The following is a 15213-nucleotide window of genomic DNA, read 5'->3' as shown; positions in this document are numbered from 1 at the left end:
GAGTTCAAACCAAGTCACCTTGTGATACTCAAGTAAGGATGTAAGAACTGGTGACTCTGATACATCCACCTCAGAGATGCTGTTGGTCTCACTGAAGTTCACCTTGCAGCTGCAACAGCACTCAGTGCTCATTCTCTATCCTATGTGGCTTTACAGAATTACTGCAGAACAGACACAGCCTTGTTTTAAAACTGAGAGGGCACAGGTGGATAAAGCAGACCAGCTATCAGGTTTGGCTAATCCCCTTTCTTCAAGCTTGTCACCTAAAAGAAAGATTATGTCTCTCTGTTGATATGTTTGCACCAGGCAGTTTTAGTGCAGGCAAGTTTGCAAGTGCCTCATGAAGTACGAACAAATCAGTTTGCTCTTGATAAGAGAAAAAGGTGTCATTTAAAACCCAAGTGATTTGAGGACTTGAAAAAATCTCTGTCCATGTAATACAGTGTGGGCAAATGCTCGCTGGCCACTGAGGAAAACAAAGATTAGAAAGTGATAGCCACTCTGAAGAAAACAAAGCATCTGGCAATGGGAGAGACACTGCAGGGCAAACACACCATGGTTGGGACCATCAGTGGATATGACAAGTGCTTCTATAAACTAAATCCCCATGCCATGGATGCTCACAGAAGAGGGATGAGAGGCCTGGAGGACATAAGGGAGAGCATGTTTTAGTTCATGCATTCAAAGTATGATTGTTCTCTTTCTTCTGCTTACTCCACAGCGCCTTGTTTCCATGAATATGCCACTGAACAGTGATGGGACTGTCATGTTCAATGCCACTCTCTTTGCATTGGTCAGAACAGCACTGAGGATCAAGACAGAAGGTAAGACACTTGCTGACTGCGAAAGCACAAAGGTAGTTGAATGATGTTCACACCAAAGTGTGCTGAGTTGGAGTACAACAACGACATCTTGTGTAAAATGATTGCAGTTACTCATATGCAGCACATGGTACAAAAGACAAAGTAAAAATGGTAGGAAGGATAGTATCTTCTACGGAGAGAAGAGTGCTACCAGTTAGAGTGCTGGTGCTTCCCTTGGTATCACTGCAGATTATTGCAGATTATCATGTTCTTTACAATAGTCTCAAAGTTAAAAGTTTCAGGTCAATGTCTGCTCAAACAGCAATCAGGGGAAGGTAGAGGGGCAAAGAAGCCTTCCCTTGTGCAAAGTGGCTGCAGAGCTGAGATACTTTTTAACTGCTATTTCCACTGATCATCCAAGCCAGGGGAGGCAAAAGAGCTTGGACTTAAGGGTCTCACCTCCTTAAAATTCCTTCTGTGCTTCCATTACTATGAGTTAACATCACATTATAGTGACAGTGGTGTTGTAGCGATAAAGACAGATGAGAAGTAAAGACACTATTCATAGCTTTGCATAGACCAGGAGTAGAGCTGGGGAAAGCAGACAAGACTGTGGGCTCAGCTTGTCCCCTTTGTTGCATTCTGCCACCTGCTGTAATGAAAGAAATTCATCCCAGCTCAAAGCCTGGCTTCAGGTATTAATGAGATGATCTAGAAGAGTGTGTAGGTCTGTGATTCACAGCCAAACACTTCTGCCTCAGGAGTGGCTGCATTACATTTCAGGCATGGGGAAGCAGAGACCAGCACAACCCTAGCTTACTGTGCCAGGATTATACTGACAGCTGAGCCAAAAAACAAAAGGTGGTAAAATTTTAAAGTCATATTAGGGTCTTGAGTGCTGTGGCAAATGGAATTTGACTATAGAAAATGAGGCCTTCACGAGGAAAAAGGCATCCACAATCCCTGTAGGATGTCCTGTGTCTTATGAAACACAGACCCAAAAAAGGACTCAATTTTTTAGTCTGTCTTAGCCTCAAACACTCAGAGTCATTGCCAGCAAACTCCTGGGAAACCACCTAAAGCCTCAAACTGTTTGCTTTCCCATCTTAATAGGACCTTGTAAATGGTTAGGGCAGGAGTTTGAAATTAGCCCTTCTGAGTCAGGTTTCTGCCTTTGATGCTGTCCATTTGTTTCATCTTCAGTAAGTTACCTAATGTACCTATCTTCTCTGCATCCTATTGAGAGGGCTACTGCCATGCGGAGCCCTGTGCAACACACTGAGGAGCCTTAATGCTGGGGAGCAATAAGAAAAGCTGCAGGAACCACACCTTTAGGAGGACAAGGTAGTGGTTTCATATACCTAGAGAGAGAAGAGGGCTTTGATTATAAGGGTTTTGAATGTATGTAAATGAAGAAATAAAACCGCAGGTGAATTGTTTGGGAAGAAATGAGTACCTAGAAGGAAAGGATACAAACCAAATCTGTTTCACTCTCAGAGGGGTAGGTTGGCTTGACTAAAGTCTCATTTAGCACAGAGCACCTTGGAAGAACATGTAAAGTCTTCATTCAGACAGTTGTATAAAAGGCTTGTTATGGCCCATGATGCTCTTCAGAGAATAAACACAAATATCCTGGGACAGTCCTTTGAGTTGAATAGTGAAAACCTTGCACATGCCTGTAGTGCATTGTCAGAGAGACGCCGGGTCTCCAAGGCAGACCTTTGGCTCCATGCGAAGTACTTGGTATCTGCCATGAGTCAGGGATTGCAACAGATAATTCTTGGGAAGTGCTGCAAGCAGGCCCAGGTCTTCAGATTTCTAGATGCATCTTTACCACCAATCATTTGCATTCCCCAAGCTGTAGTTTCCCATTAATTGACCTCTGCTCTCATCATATTCAGCCTTCACTAGATATCAATTAGAATTTGAAGTGTTAGATGAGACTTGCTTCTTGGGATGAAGCAGCACCATGGTTCTGTTGTTTCTGGCTGTTGCAGGCTATCGGTCAGTAACACAGTCACCTTCCTCCTCTGAGATGACTGTGGATATTTAGGAAGAAGACTTCTTGCTGTAAGGGGACTTTAGGAACGGTCAGAGCATCTCTTCTCCCAAAACTTTCCACTACTGAAAAAGTGCTGATATTTTCCTCTTAAGATTGCCATGCCAGACATGAAATCACTCCTCTGCAGGGCCTGCTTAATTCCTGTCTCTGATGATTTTCACCCTGCAGGTAACCTGGAGCAAGCCAACGAAGAGCTGAGAGCAATAATTAAGAAAATCTGGAAACGCACCAGTATGAAGCTGCTGGACCAGGTGGTGCCCCCAGCAGGTGGTGAGTGCAGGATCTTGTCCCAGTCTCAGAATCTCTTTGTCTTTTTCCCCACCTGACATGTCCTCCTGCATCTCGTGATCATCAGGTGGAATATAAGGAACAAACTTTCTTCTGCAAGCTGTTACCTTTATTTCTTCCAGCTGAGATCTCTTTCTGCCTCTAACTAATGTAAATATCATGATCTTACTGCAGAGAAATCAGGAAAAGAGGAAAAGGTGCATAAATAAGAGTTAGAAACCTTTATTCCTATATTTTGCCCCAGGCATTTGCCCTGTATTTTGCCCCAGGCATTTGCTCCCTTGGATGTTACTGGAGGCTTGTTGGGGGCAAAGGAAGCGGGCTGAGCTAGGTAGCTCCAGGAAGCATGATATGAGCATGAGGTAAGGTCTTACACTCCACTCGTAACTTCAGCCCCAGCTCATAACTTCTTCATATTTAGCAAAACTACTTTTGCTACGGCATCTGTCTGTTGTTTTACTCACAGAACTGCTTTCTGCTATGACACTTGTCACATTCATGTCCCTGAGGACATTTCTCAGCCAGTTTGAACTGGTATAGCAGATTGCTATGAGTTTCTCGTAGCATCCCTGGTAGGCTGTAATTGCCAGGCTTCTGGGCAACTTCTTTACTAGGCATCTGGGGATCCCAGGTTCATGGGCATCCACCCTCACCTTCACTGTCCTTCCAGATGTCTCCAGGGGCTATAGCACAAAGCAGGACTTAGCAGTTAGTTAACACTTGCAGCCAGAGCCTGTACCTTGCTTAGCATTGCTCTGAAGTCAGTGCACCATGTCTTATAAATTTTCCAGTGGATTTGGAAAGGGGAGGTGAGTTATCTGGATGAAAACTTAGTGCATGTTCTGTCTGACTGACAGTTTCTATTGCGTGACTACATTTCTGGGAAGAGGCAGTCATTTTAGTTTGCTCACACACACACTAAGCACAACTAGTCAGAATTTCAGTGCAGGGAAGGACCAGATCAAGTCCAGGATGAATGGTCAGTCAGACACTTTTGGTGAGCCCAGACTGAGTATGTATTGCTTCAGGCTATCACAACACAGAGCAGCATGTGTTGGCCCAGACTGGGAGACTGCTGCAAGATCTTATGTGGTAAACCAATACCACAGACTGCAAAGGTTAGAGACAGTTCACCGTAAACAACGTACATCCCGAGGTGCACAGCTATAGGCGTTCTCTGCCAGCAGAGACAGTCTATTCTAATACCACTAGCACTTCTGACTACTTACAGCAAGCTCTGGTTGTTGAGCAATCCCTTCCTTCAGCCCTGCTTGCAGAGATCTACTGCGGTGCCTAGTGTTTCTTCTGCGAATTGCAGGGCTCTCGTTAGCAAATACACTGTTTAGAATCAGTTGCTTATTTAATTATTTGCCCGTTTTTATGTTTGTTTTAATACTCTTTTGCAGACGACGAGGTGACCGTCGGCAAGTTCTACGCCACTTTCCTGATTCAAGAGTATTTCCGAAAGTTCAAGAAACGTAAAGAGCAGGGACTGGTGGGAAAGCCCTCCCAGCGCAACGCGCTCTCCTTGCAGGTGACACGCGGGCACAGAACGGACAGGGGTGGTTACAGTAGAGGCACTTGACTCACTTCCCGGGCTGCAATGGGCTACCCCTACTGGAAAAGGGCTTGTAGATCCCTTGAATCGCCACATCAGCCCTTTGGGATAAACACACATGGCCACATCCTTTATAAGGCTCTGGAGGTGGAAGGCACAATAAAGTATATCCACAGTTTATCAATCTGCTGGTAATATTTGAAATTTGGGTTCTTTTCAGAGAACTACCATGAAGAGTCCAGCAGACATTTGCTTATTACCCCTTTCATTCTACCCTTTCTGAGGGAAGACACAATAATGGGTCCAGGGAGAGCATGTTGCCAGGAGGCAAATCAGTTAAAAAGCAAAAAGCATACCTGGATGTCAAGGCATCAGGCTTTAAGACCTGGGATCTGTTCACGCTACATGTTCACTGAGTGGACTACCAGGTTATGTTAAAGAATGAGAAAGCCTCATTGACTATACAAGCAGCACCATTTATATCACTCAAGTGTATACTAAGGAAGGGTGACTCTGGAGTTCCAGCAAACTAAAAAGGGCAGTCAGATTGAGGTCTCAGCATACCCCCAGCTTACCTCCCTGGAATGGATTCCGGTCAGTGAGAGGTTTGAGGACTGTCCAGGTGCCAGGAAGTTTAGCTATTAAATCCATATTTAAGCTGCTGATCGAAAAGAAGAGATTTTCAGAGGTGCCAACTACATGGTTCAGCTGGAATTGTGGCTGCTCTAGGGCTTCTCTGGTTGTAGATCTGAGAACCCAAAGTTGAAAGCATGCAGACTTGCTTAGTCAAGCTTGAGGATTTATGTCAACATCCTGTTGTGATGAAGCCAAGGGACAAACATTCCTGGGGCTGGTTTGCTAGAAGTTTCTCACTCCCTAAGCTGGAAAGGAAGGAATAGGATCTGTTGGTGTTTTTCTGGGAGCTGGGGATGCTATATTCAGTAAAAGGGTTTCACAGAGCTTAGAATGAAATAGCACTGCTTTTACTTCTCAAATACCCACTCGGAGATATGAAGCTCTATAGTTTGCTGTTTTGCAGGCTGGTCTGCGCACCCTTCACGATATTGGGCCAGAGATCCGGCGAGCAATTTCTGGAGACCTGACAGCTGAAGAAGAGCTAGATAAGGCCATGAAAGAAGCTGTTTCTGCTGCCTCTGAAGATGACATCTTCCGGGTAGGTGCTGTACAAGTTTACAAGCTGAGGCTGGACCAGTAGCTGAGCTCAAAGAGTGCTACATTCTCTTTTATGCACTCTGTATATGCATTGCTGCATCCTCCTTGTTTTTCAGAACCTACTAGAAAACAGAGTGAGGGACTCAATGTGCCAGATCCTGAGATCTTTGTGCAGTTTTTACGTCATTTTCTTCTCAATGCAAGTTTCCCCTCATAATACCTAAATAAAATCAGAACAAAAGCAGACAAAAAGTCTGAAGAACAGATAAGTTCAAACATCTTACAGTCAGGCTGAAGTATTTTGTTCATTCCTTTCAGTGGCACAAGTAGCATCCTTCCAAAAAGAACACCAGAACCCAATAGAGCTCCTATGTCAGGAGGAAATTTTCTAAGCAAGTTATATAAATCTTCTCATTCTTGTTTCATTTATTTTTCTTGTAATTGTCTCCTCTGGTAAACATATCTTCTCCTTTGGCATTTTCCTCCTTTCCTTGCAGAATGATGTGGTCAGTCCCTCTCATTACTCATCATCTAAACAGTACATAACTGGCTCATTAAATCTTTCTTCATTTGTTCCTCCAGGTGATTAATAGTTTCTGGTGCTCTTCTCAAATTCACTATCATGTCTAAATGTTGCTTTGCAACTGCGCCATGAAAACCAGAGAGCAGTTGCCTGGTTCTTGCATCCCTACCTAGTCCTGCACTCCCAAGACTAGTGGGTGATGTAGGGACATCTTTGACTCACCTATGCACACCTACTGTCCAGTCCTCTGAAATATGTTAGAAAGCTAAAGCTTTCACAGGCTGTGTGTACCTTGTCTCTCTGACAGAAAGTCCATGCACTATCCTCTGAAAGAGGAAACACACATGCCATCATGCACACTGTGACCCTCATTTTTTTTTCCTCGACAACAGACTAAGCAGGAAACACCAGGGCCCATGCACATCTTCTCACTCACAAAGGGAAAATCATTCCTGTTTCTCTGACAGAGAGCCGGAGGCTTGTTCGGAAACCATGTCAGCTATTACCAAAGTGATGGCAGGAGTGCGTTCCCCCAGACGTTCACCACCCAGCGACCTTTGCACATCAATAAGTCTGGCAACAACCAGGGAGATACTGAGTCTCCATCTCATGAGAAACTGGTGGACTCTACCTTCACTCCCAGCAGCTACTCATCTTCGGGCTCCAATGCCAACATCAACAACGCCAACAACACTGCCCTGTGCCGCTTCCCCAGCCCACCCAACTACCCTAGCACTGTCAGCACAGTGGAAGGCCACGGGACCCCCTTGTCACCCACCATACATGTGCAGGAGGCTTCTTGGAAACTACCTTCCAAAAGGTAAGCTTCATAGCAGAGTGCAAGTCAAATGACTGGGTATAAGAATGTGCATGCAAGCACCAGAGCACTGCTGCCTAGCTGAAATCACCCAGACATTGCCGAGCCTGCAGCCTGGATTGAGCTTTCTGGTTCTCCACTTGCACCAAAGCCTGTGATGCAACAGATAGGCATCAGCTGGCCACTGCAAAGGAGCAGTACTGTTACTGACCAACACGGTTGATTTTGTTAGGCTTTATCACAAAGAAACCTTCTTAAGAACCCAAAGGAACTGTATTTATGCCTCCTTCACCACAGGGAGGTGTTTTACCCACTGGTAACTGAAAGAGACTGCAATTCCTCTCTTAAGCACCCAAGAGGCAGCTTTGTGTAAGTCAGTGGATCACATTCATTCAATGGATCACATCTCTACAGAGGCCACCAAAAGCAGTGTTGTGCAAAGCAAAGCAAGTTCCCTTCTCTGCACAGCTTTCAGGCTATCTACACAGAGATGACTAATATAAAAAGAGTGTCATTTTTATCACTGGGGGATTTTTTTTAACCCTTTCAGTCAGAGTGGGAAGAAGCTGGAAATCTTTTTCAGTGAAGACAGTGGGCCATGTTAAAATGTTGAGAAATGTTGCCCCAGCAAAGGACAGGACAATAAGACAGGAAATTCAGCAGGTGCAGAATTGCCCAAGTAAACAGTCTAGTAGTTTTTCTATTTTCCTGAGAGAGGCTACAGGAGTTGCACAACATGTGTTACCCTCTGACTTCCGCCTTGCTGACTTGTGCTGATGTGACACTGCTAACATGGTGTTCTTTTCTCTCCTTGCTTCCTTGGGCACCTTACTTGAATTAGGACGCATTACTACGAAACACTGGGATGGTATGTGTTCTTCCTCATATTTTAATGCTTTCTGGGTCTAAGACCCATTGTTCATCCCATTTAAAATCCAAATTCTCATTGATGATGAATATGAGCTCCTCTTTTTGGTGTCAGTAAGGCTGAAAAAGTGGCAATGACATCTCCAGAAAACACTCCCAACTCAGGGCTTTTCTGCCTATGCCCATGCATGGACTGTTTCTAGCTGGTTTCTAGATCTGGCATTTTTTTAGAGTTTCTAGGTGGGCTCACACATCTAGACACTGTCTGATCACAGTAAGTGAAGTACACTCTGACATGCTCATACAAAAATTCTGTACAGTTTTGACAAAACACAGACTGCTGAATAGAGGGAGCTACCGTGTAGTGATTTTCTTCCCTCTGCACCTTAGCCTCCCTTCTCAGGAGGAAGGTCACTGCATCACTGTCCTACGGGCTGTTTTGTACCACGCATATGGACATTTTTCCCACAGCTTTTTGCTTAAAATAAATACTAAAATGTTTCCTATCCAACCTCTAAAAGGTGAAAAAATACCTGCCACACCTCTCTCTTCGGGCAAATGCTAGTAACAAACTGACATTGACTCCAATACCTCCATGTCAGTATCTCAAAGATTCACATTACCTTCAGATTTTACTTTACTTTTCAGAAAATACAAACTCAGAATAAAGTGAAATACAAGGCCCAAGCTTTTTCAACAAAGGAAAAAAATGTATTTCCAAGACTCTGTCTCAGGTTTTACTTAGAGTTCAGTGAAGTGTATGTTTGGAAATGTGATCAGTGTGATGTGCACATTTCCAGAGCACATGTAGTCACAAATTACAATAATATGTCTACAGTATCATTCAGCACTAAGAAACCTCCTTCTAAAAGAGGACATAGACAAAGGTTGTTGCTTTGTGTTTGTGAATTCTGCAGCTCTGTTCAGTCACTGATTTTTCTGTGATAGCTCTTCAGCATTGTAATAAACTGAGACAGATGGAGCCTGTCATTCTTGTCTTTGTAACAGGTTGTCTTTACCATCCCCATATCTTGACTTGTCTTTTTTGCTCATTAGCTCCAGTTCCAGAGACAGCCAGCTGGCAATTGTTTGCCAAGAGGAAGTGTCTCAGGATGAGACTTATGATGAAAATTTGAATGAAGACATTGAGTACTGTAGTGAACCAAGTCTGCTCTCTACTGAAATGTGAGCTTTGCAGCTTTAGTCAAGGTTTTTGGGTGGTTGTTTAATTAAGCGGGAGAAGTGACGTTTTGCTACAAAAATTTCAATTTATGGGATGACACCAGAAGACTTTAGTCAGACAACTCAAGTATCAAAAAATAACTTTAAAAAAAAATACAGTTCATCCCTGAAAAGTAACAGGATGAAAAGGATATCTTTCATCTAGGATTTCCCTTCTTCTCTGAACGAGACATCTGGATCTGCAGGGCTTCCCCTCACATTCACGTCTACCATTTTAACTTTCCCAGATCTCATCTTTAGAGTGTTCTCTGTCTCACAGTTTCTTGTTATTGCTCTTGCACCAGTTATAGCTCAAAGCTAGCTTGCTGTTGCATACCTTTGATAACATGATCTTCCTGTCATCCCTACTAGAAGAGGGGTTATTCTGTACAACATCAGCTGCTTTTCTAAAATCCTCTGTTCTCCTTTCCAGGCTTGCATACCAAGATGATGAAAACAGACAACTTACTCCACCAGAAAACAACAAAGGAGAAGACACCCGGCACTCTCCAAAGAAGGGGTTTCTGTGCTCCTCAGCACTAGGTAACCTCCCAGCGTGACATGCTGGCTCTGCTGTCCTCTGAATTCTCACATCTCGCTGGAGGAATCCCAGCCTGCGTGGGCATTGATGTTGCTGTTTGCTACATTTCACTTGTGAGACCAGGAATCCCACGGCCTGGTCATGCACATGACTCTAGTGACTTTTAGCTCAGTCAAGTAGAGGAATCTGTGGCTGTTTGGACAGTCCATGTGATCTGTTTGATTAAGCCTACCTGTGAATTAGGGGAGTATATTAGAGCACTGTACACTCTCCAAGCAATCACAAGGGACTCACCAAATGGACTAGCCTCGAGTATACCGTGTTCTGTTCTGAGTATATTCAGCAGGCAGGAAGGAGAGGTTCTTTCTCTTGTCCGCCATGAGGAAAACAGTCAATTTCAGATTAAGTTAATAGAACACAAATTTGCTTTCTGCTCTAATTATACCTGGAGATTTTCAAGTGCTTGAGCATGCAGACTATGCCTTCCATTCCCCAGTGAATTCAGCCATTTATTAATTCACTTCTACTCGACCTTGCTATAGACACAGCCTCATAAACTGTGGTATGTCTGGCAGCTAAGGGACACAGATCACACGCAAGCAGGAGGCCAATGTCACCTGAGCAGCCTGACATCCCCTCTTGCACATTGTGTATAGCCTGGCACAGCACCAGAGCCTCAGTTGCCATCATCAGTCCCACTGAGGGCTTTACCTAACCCAGAGAGATCTGAGAACACTTCTGCTGAGAAGCAGAAAAGGCCTTGACACTGCACAAGCACTGCTGGGCAATAACTAAAACATCTCTGTGTTATCAACACTGTTTGCACCACAAATCCAAAACACAGCCTGCTAGCAAATACTAGGAAGAAAATTAACTCCGTCCTAGCCAAAACTAGGACAGGTGTATGATATCTACTAGGACAGCATTGTAAGAGAGGGAAAATAAAAATCATCATCCAGAGTTCTATCTTGCAGCTTGCTTGGAAGGTAGTTCTGGTTAGTCCATGATACTTGACTGGGTTTTGTAAATATAAATGCTTTAGAAAGGGCAAAGCGTGGAGGGCAAATGGACAGAGTCTAAAACGTGGGTGTCTTTGCTCTATCTCCAATGGCACCACACTGAAAGAAATTGAAAACAGATTGCCTGTAGTGTATTGTGTGTGACACACAGTTGTGTGTGATTGTTGTTTCAGGTCGAAGAGCATCTTTTCACTTAGAGTGTCTGAAAAGGCAGAAAAATCAGGGTGTAGACGTCTCACAGAAGACAGTTCTGCCTTTGCATCTGGTACATCATCAGGTAAGCATTAAAAACTGCAAAGGGCTCAGCAGTGTAACTCAGACCCTACCATCTGCAGTGACCCACATTATATCCCAAAAAAAACCCACATTTGGCATGATTTCTCACCAAAACTCTTGAAAGTTCTCTTCAAAACTCCAGTTTTTAGAAACCATAGTTGCCATCATGCTCATTCCTGCCTTCAGGACTTTTATCATTCCCAGAAGAATGCTACAGGAACTCCTCTGCAGTCAGCAGTCATCATTTTCTGATGTCTGTGAAACAGTGAAATAAAAAACTAGCTAAAAGATAAAAATAACTACCCAAATTGCATGCTGCAGTGCAATTACACTGGCTTTGATGGTAGAATGCATGTGAATAAAATGTGCAGGGTCTACTTTCATAGTAATTAAAAGTAACGAGTAACTGTAATTAATTATTTTTAAACATAAACTGATTACATGTAATTAATCAGCTTTTGAAGCCCTTTGTAACTGCATTCAGCAGCCTAGCAAATGTATGCTTAGGCATGTACCTAGATGCTTAGCCAGCTGTCATAGTCCAAAGTAGACTTATCTCTTTTACTTTGATGACACCACTTTTTGTCACCATAAAAGAAACAGGTGCAGATGGTAGTGCCAGCCTTGCAAGTGGGGTGTTCTGCTCTGTGCAGTACCCAGGGGCAGGGCAGAACAGCCTTCCCACCTCCTTAGGTTGCCACGAGGGCAGAAAATGCTGTGCAGCAGCAGTCAGAAGTTAGAGCAGAGGAGTGAGAGGTGAGAACGCTTGAGGTTTCCTGGCTTTTCTCATCTCGACTCCCAGCTAGTTATCCTTTAAAGATCAAGCTTCAGGCAGCAGGAGTCTGCATAGAGTCAAAGCTGTGGCAAGAACAACCCACAAATGTGTTTGGACAGGCAGGAGTGAGCAGGAAACAGTTTCAAACATTCACCACAGCAGCAACAGGACAGCCCTGAGACTTCCTGTCCACCCATGGCAGGACCAGGAGAGGGGATATACACCTCCCACTCAGCTGGCAGAATTACCTCTCTCCAACCTTTACAAAGAGGATGGAGCTACACCATCCTCATCCCACCATGCAGCTCCAAACCTAGAAGGATCTAGCCACCCCAGTGTCACTGAGCCAGACTGAAGGGTTACCCTGAAATTGGCATCTGGCTGCCAGCTGACAGCACCCTGCAGTGTTCAGATGTTTATGAGATATGAGCCTACAGCAATACTTAAAACAAGGACATAAAGTGGAAAGATTGCCTTTGCTAAGCACAATGGATTTGGTTGGATGTGAATGCTTGAAGGGGCGTTCTCACAAAATACTCACATATTATCCTATGCAAATATATGCAGCTGAAGCTCAAAGCGATCACTAAGAGCTTCTTTCAGCTTCCTCAGAGCCTTACATTTTGGATAAAACACTTATATATGTTTCTGCCAACAAGCTGAAAAACTGGTTCAGTTGTCCTGCCTAAAAGATACAGGGCTCTTCTTGAAGCCCTGGCAGTTTAAGGGATGTGCTGAGGCCATCACAGCCTGCAAGCCATGATGTGTACAGATGATTTTTTAAGGGGTTTCTTCCTCACTGAATTTTGATAGAGCCTGACATCTAATTCCCGAGAAAATCTTGGTAAACCTTGTAGGTGACTAATAATTAATTTGTTTCTTCATCTGTCACTGAAATCATCAGCACAGCGTGGTTATCAGTTCCCATGGATTTCAGTGGCACGTGGACTGAGCTTCACTGACCTTTAAATAGCTTAAAGTTAGCTCTCTAGTTTATACTGGTCAGTTCAGTCCCACAGTGATCAACAGAGGGAAAAAGCATCTCCAAAGGGCAAGTATAAATCTTCCCTAAATCCTATCCTCCAGATAGAATTTTCAGGCAGATATTGAAAAGAGACAGGAGGCTTGCTGGTGTCTCTCTACAAAGTTAGCTTAGACTAAACAGAGAGCCAAAGAGAGCCGAAGCTGGGTGAGACTGACAGGAGGATGCTCTGCAACACAATTCACACACTTTCATGTTTTCTGTGCATTTATTTCTTTGATCACACTAGGCAGCAGTGAGCTCTGCAAGATGATCTTATGACTTTGACAGCATTGATTATGGAACAAGGCAGCAGTCATCATGAATAAGCCCTGTGCAACAAGGTGCTTCTTGAGAAATTTGTTATAAAGGGAGGCTGATGACTCAAAGGTTGTGTATATGATGACAGGAAGGACTGGATGGCTTGAAATATACTCATCAGATATTGATCCTCCCACGAACAGCAAATGCCTTAAAATCCAGTGGTGGATTTATAGTTGCTGCCAACTGCAGACACATCTAAAATTCACATCTGGTATCTGTTCAGGTTCCACAACAGACACTTGCAGAAAACACAGCAATTGTCAGAAAAAGCTAGTCGTATAGCTGATGACAGTGGTGGGAAAAGGAACTGCTGTCTCACTCACTGGAGAAGAGGTGGTGTTTCTGGCGAAGCTGTGGGGAGCAGGGTTCTATCCCTCCTGTCAGTGCAGTGGCTCCAAGGCTGAAGAACTGCAGTAATGAAAGTTTTCAGTCTGGTGCTTGGCACTGGCACAGGGTACACCACATAAAAGAGAGCTTGCAAATGAGTTCTCAGGAAACATTCAAAGTGTTCCGGGAGCTGGCAGCAGTTTTCACAAGCCTCGAGACCCCCCCCTCCCCCAGGCCTTTCTCAGGTAGTCTCTCCAGAACCGCCTTGTTCAGCCTTGCCGCTAAGAGCGAGCTGTCACTCATCTTTTTCCTCGTGTGCCCACAGGCGTTAGCAGTGGCCGGCCTGAGCCCCCTCCTCCAGCGAAGCCATTCCCCCACCATGTTCTCTCGGCTGTGCGCCACGCCGCCCGCTACCCCCTGCAGCCGTGGCTGGCCGCAACAGACCATCCCGACTCTGCGCCTCGACGGGGCAGAGTCCAGCGAGAAGCTCAACAGCAGCTTCCCCTCAGTACACTGCGGCTCTCGGTACCCTGATAACACCGGCTGCAGCAGCCCCAGGAGAGCCAGGCCGGTCTCCCTCACCGTCCCCAGCCAGGCCGGAGGAAGCAGCAGGCAGTTTCACGGCAGCGCCAGCAGCCTGGTCGAAGCGGTAAGACTCCTGAGTCGGGAAGGACTTGAGCAGCGTCAAGGCCAACTCAAAACGTGGCCCTGGGAAGAGCGGGGCAACAGATACATTGCCACACACAATGCCAAGGAGAGCCCGTCTCCCAGCATGGATTAGCTTGGAGGAAAAGGGATAACTTCTCCTAGGTTAACTGGGAGGAGAGGGACCGCTGGGGAATACACCATGGCAAAAGAGGGTTGTGTTAGGGATGCGGCGGGGTCGATGGTGCAGAGTACTAACATGCCTATGTCTCTTTTTCCCCACCTGCTTTTGAAGGTCTTGATTTCAGAAGGACTGATGCAGTTTGCGCAAGATCCAAAGTTCATTGAGGTCACAACCCAGGAGCTCGCAGATGCCTGCGACATGACGATAGAAGAGATGGAAAATGCAGCAGACAACATTCTCAATGGTAACAGCAAGCAGAGCCCCAATGGCAACCTCTTGCCTTTTGTTAACTGCAGGGACCCAGAGCAGGACAGTGCAGGAGAGGAAGAGGAAGAGGTGCAGAACCCGGATTGTAGAAAAAGTCAGGAGGAGCTCAAGGACAGCAGGATTTATATCAGCAGCCTGTAGTTGCCAGGGCTGGAAGCGATGCTGGTTTTTTATTTGTTTCAATGTTCCTAATGGGTTTGTTTCAGAAGTGCCTCACTGTTCTCGTGACCTGGAGTAACCGGAACAGCGTTCTTCATTCATTTCTGTTGGGACGAGTCACAGAGTTGGGTGGTGTAAGAAAGCTTTTCAGGAGCGGATATAACCCCAGCACGTCTCCATGAAGGAAGAGTGAGGAGGAGGAGGAGGAGGAGGAGGTGGAGGAGGAGGAGGAGGAGAGCCAGCTCCCTCTTTTTTTCAGTCCCTGCACAAGGAACGGCAACTGCCTCCCAAGCGCAAAGGGGAACCTCAGCTTCCTGTGGATGGCCCTAGCCAAAAGGACCCTGCGTCAAACGGGTGTCTTTC

General features: G+C 45.1%; 1 protein-coding gene across 3 annotated transcripts in view; it reads left to right on the top strand.

Moving 5' to 3' along the window:
- CACNA1C (calcium voltage-gated channel subunit alpha1 C) overlaps positions 1–14958 on the top strand; it is a 486392-nt gene extending 471434 nt beyond the window's left edge. For 2 of the 3 annotated variants that reach the window (XM_062009912.1, XM_062009929.1), the window contains 10 exons: positions 722–824; positions 3034–3135; positions 4560–4687; positions 5751–5885; positions 6875–7227; positions 9148–9276; positions 9746–9855; positions 11046–11149; positions 13921–14244; positions 14536–14958. In XM_062009912.1, the coding sequence (XP_061865896.1) occupies positions 722–824; positions 3034–3135; positions 4560–4687; positions 5751–5885; positions 6875–7227; positions 9148–9276; positions 9746–9855; positions 11046–11149; positions 13921–14244; positions 14536–14832 (1785 nt within the window). In that variant the 3' untranslated portion in view covers positions 14833–14958. Of the gene's footprint in view, positions 1–721; positions 825–3033; positions 3136–4559; positions 4688–5750; positions 5886–6874; positions 7228–8065; positions 8093–9147; positions 9277–9745; positions 9856–11045; positions 11150–13920; positions 14245–14535 lie in introns of all 3 variants that reach the window. The other variant, XM_062009919.1, reaches the window with a different exon arrangement.
- The last annotated feature ends 255 nt before the right edge of the window (positions 14959–15213 follow it).

This window comes from Colius striatus, chromosome 1 (genome assembly GCF_028858725.1).
Source record: "Colius striatus isolate bColStr4 chromosome 1, bColStr4.1.hap1, whole genome shotgun sequence".
Taxonomy (NCBI): domain Eukaryota; kingdom Metazoa; phylum Chordata; class Aves; order Coliiformes; family Coliidae; genus Colius; species Colius striatus.
This window is presented reverse-complemented; position numbering and strand designations above follow the sequence as displayed.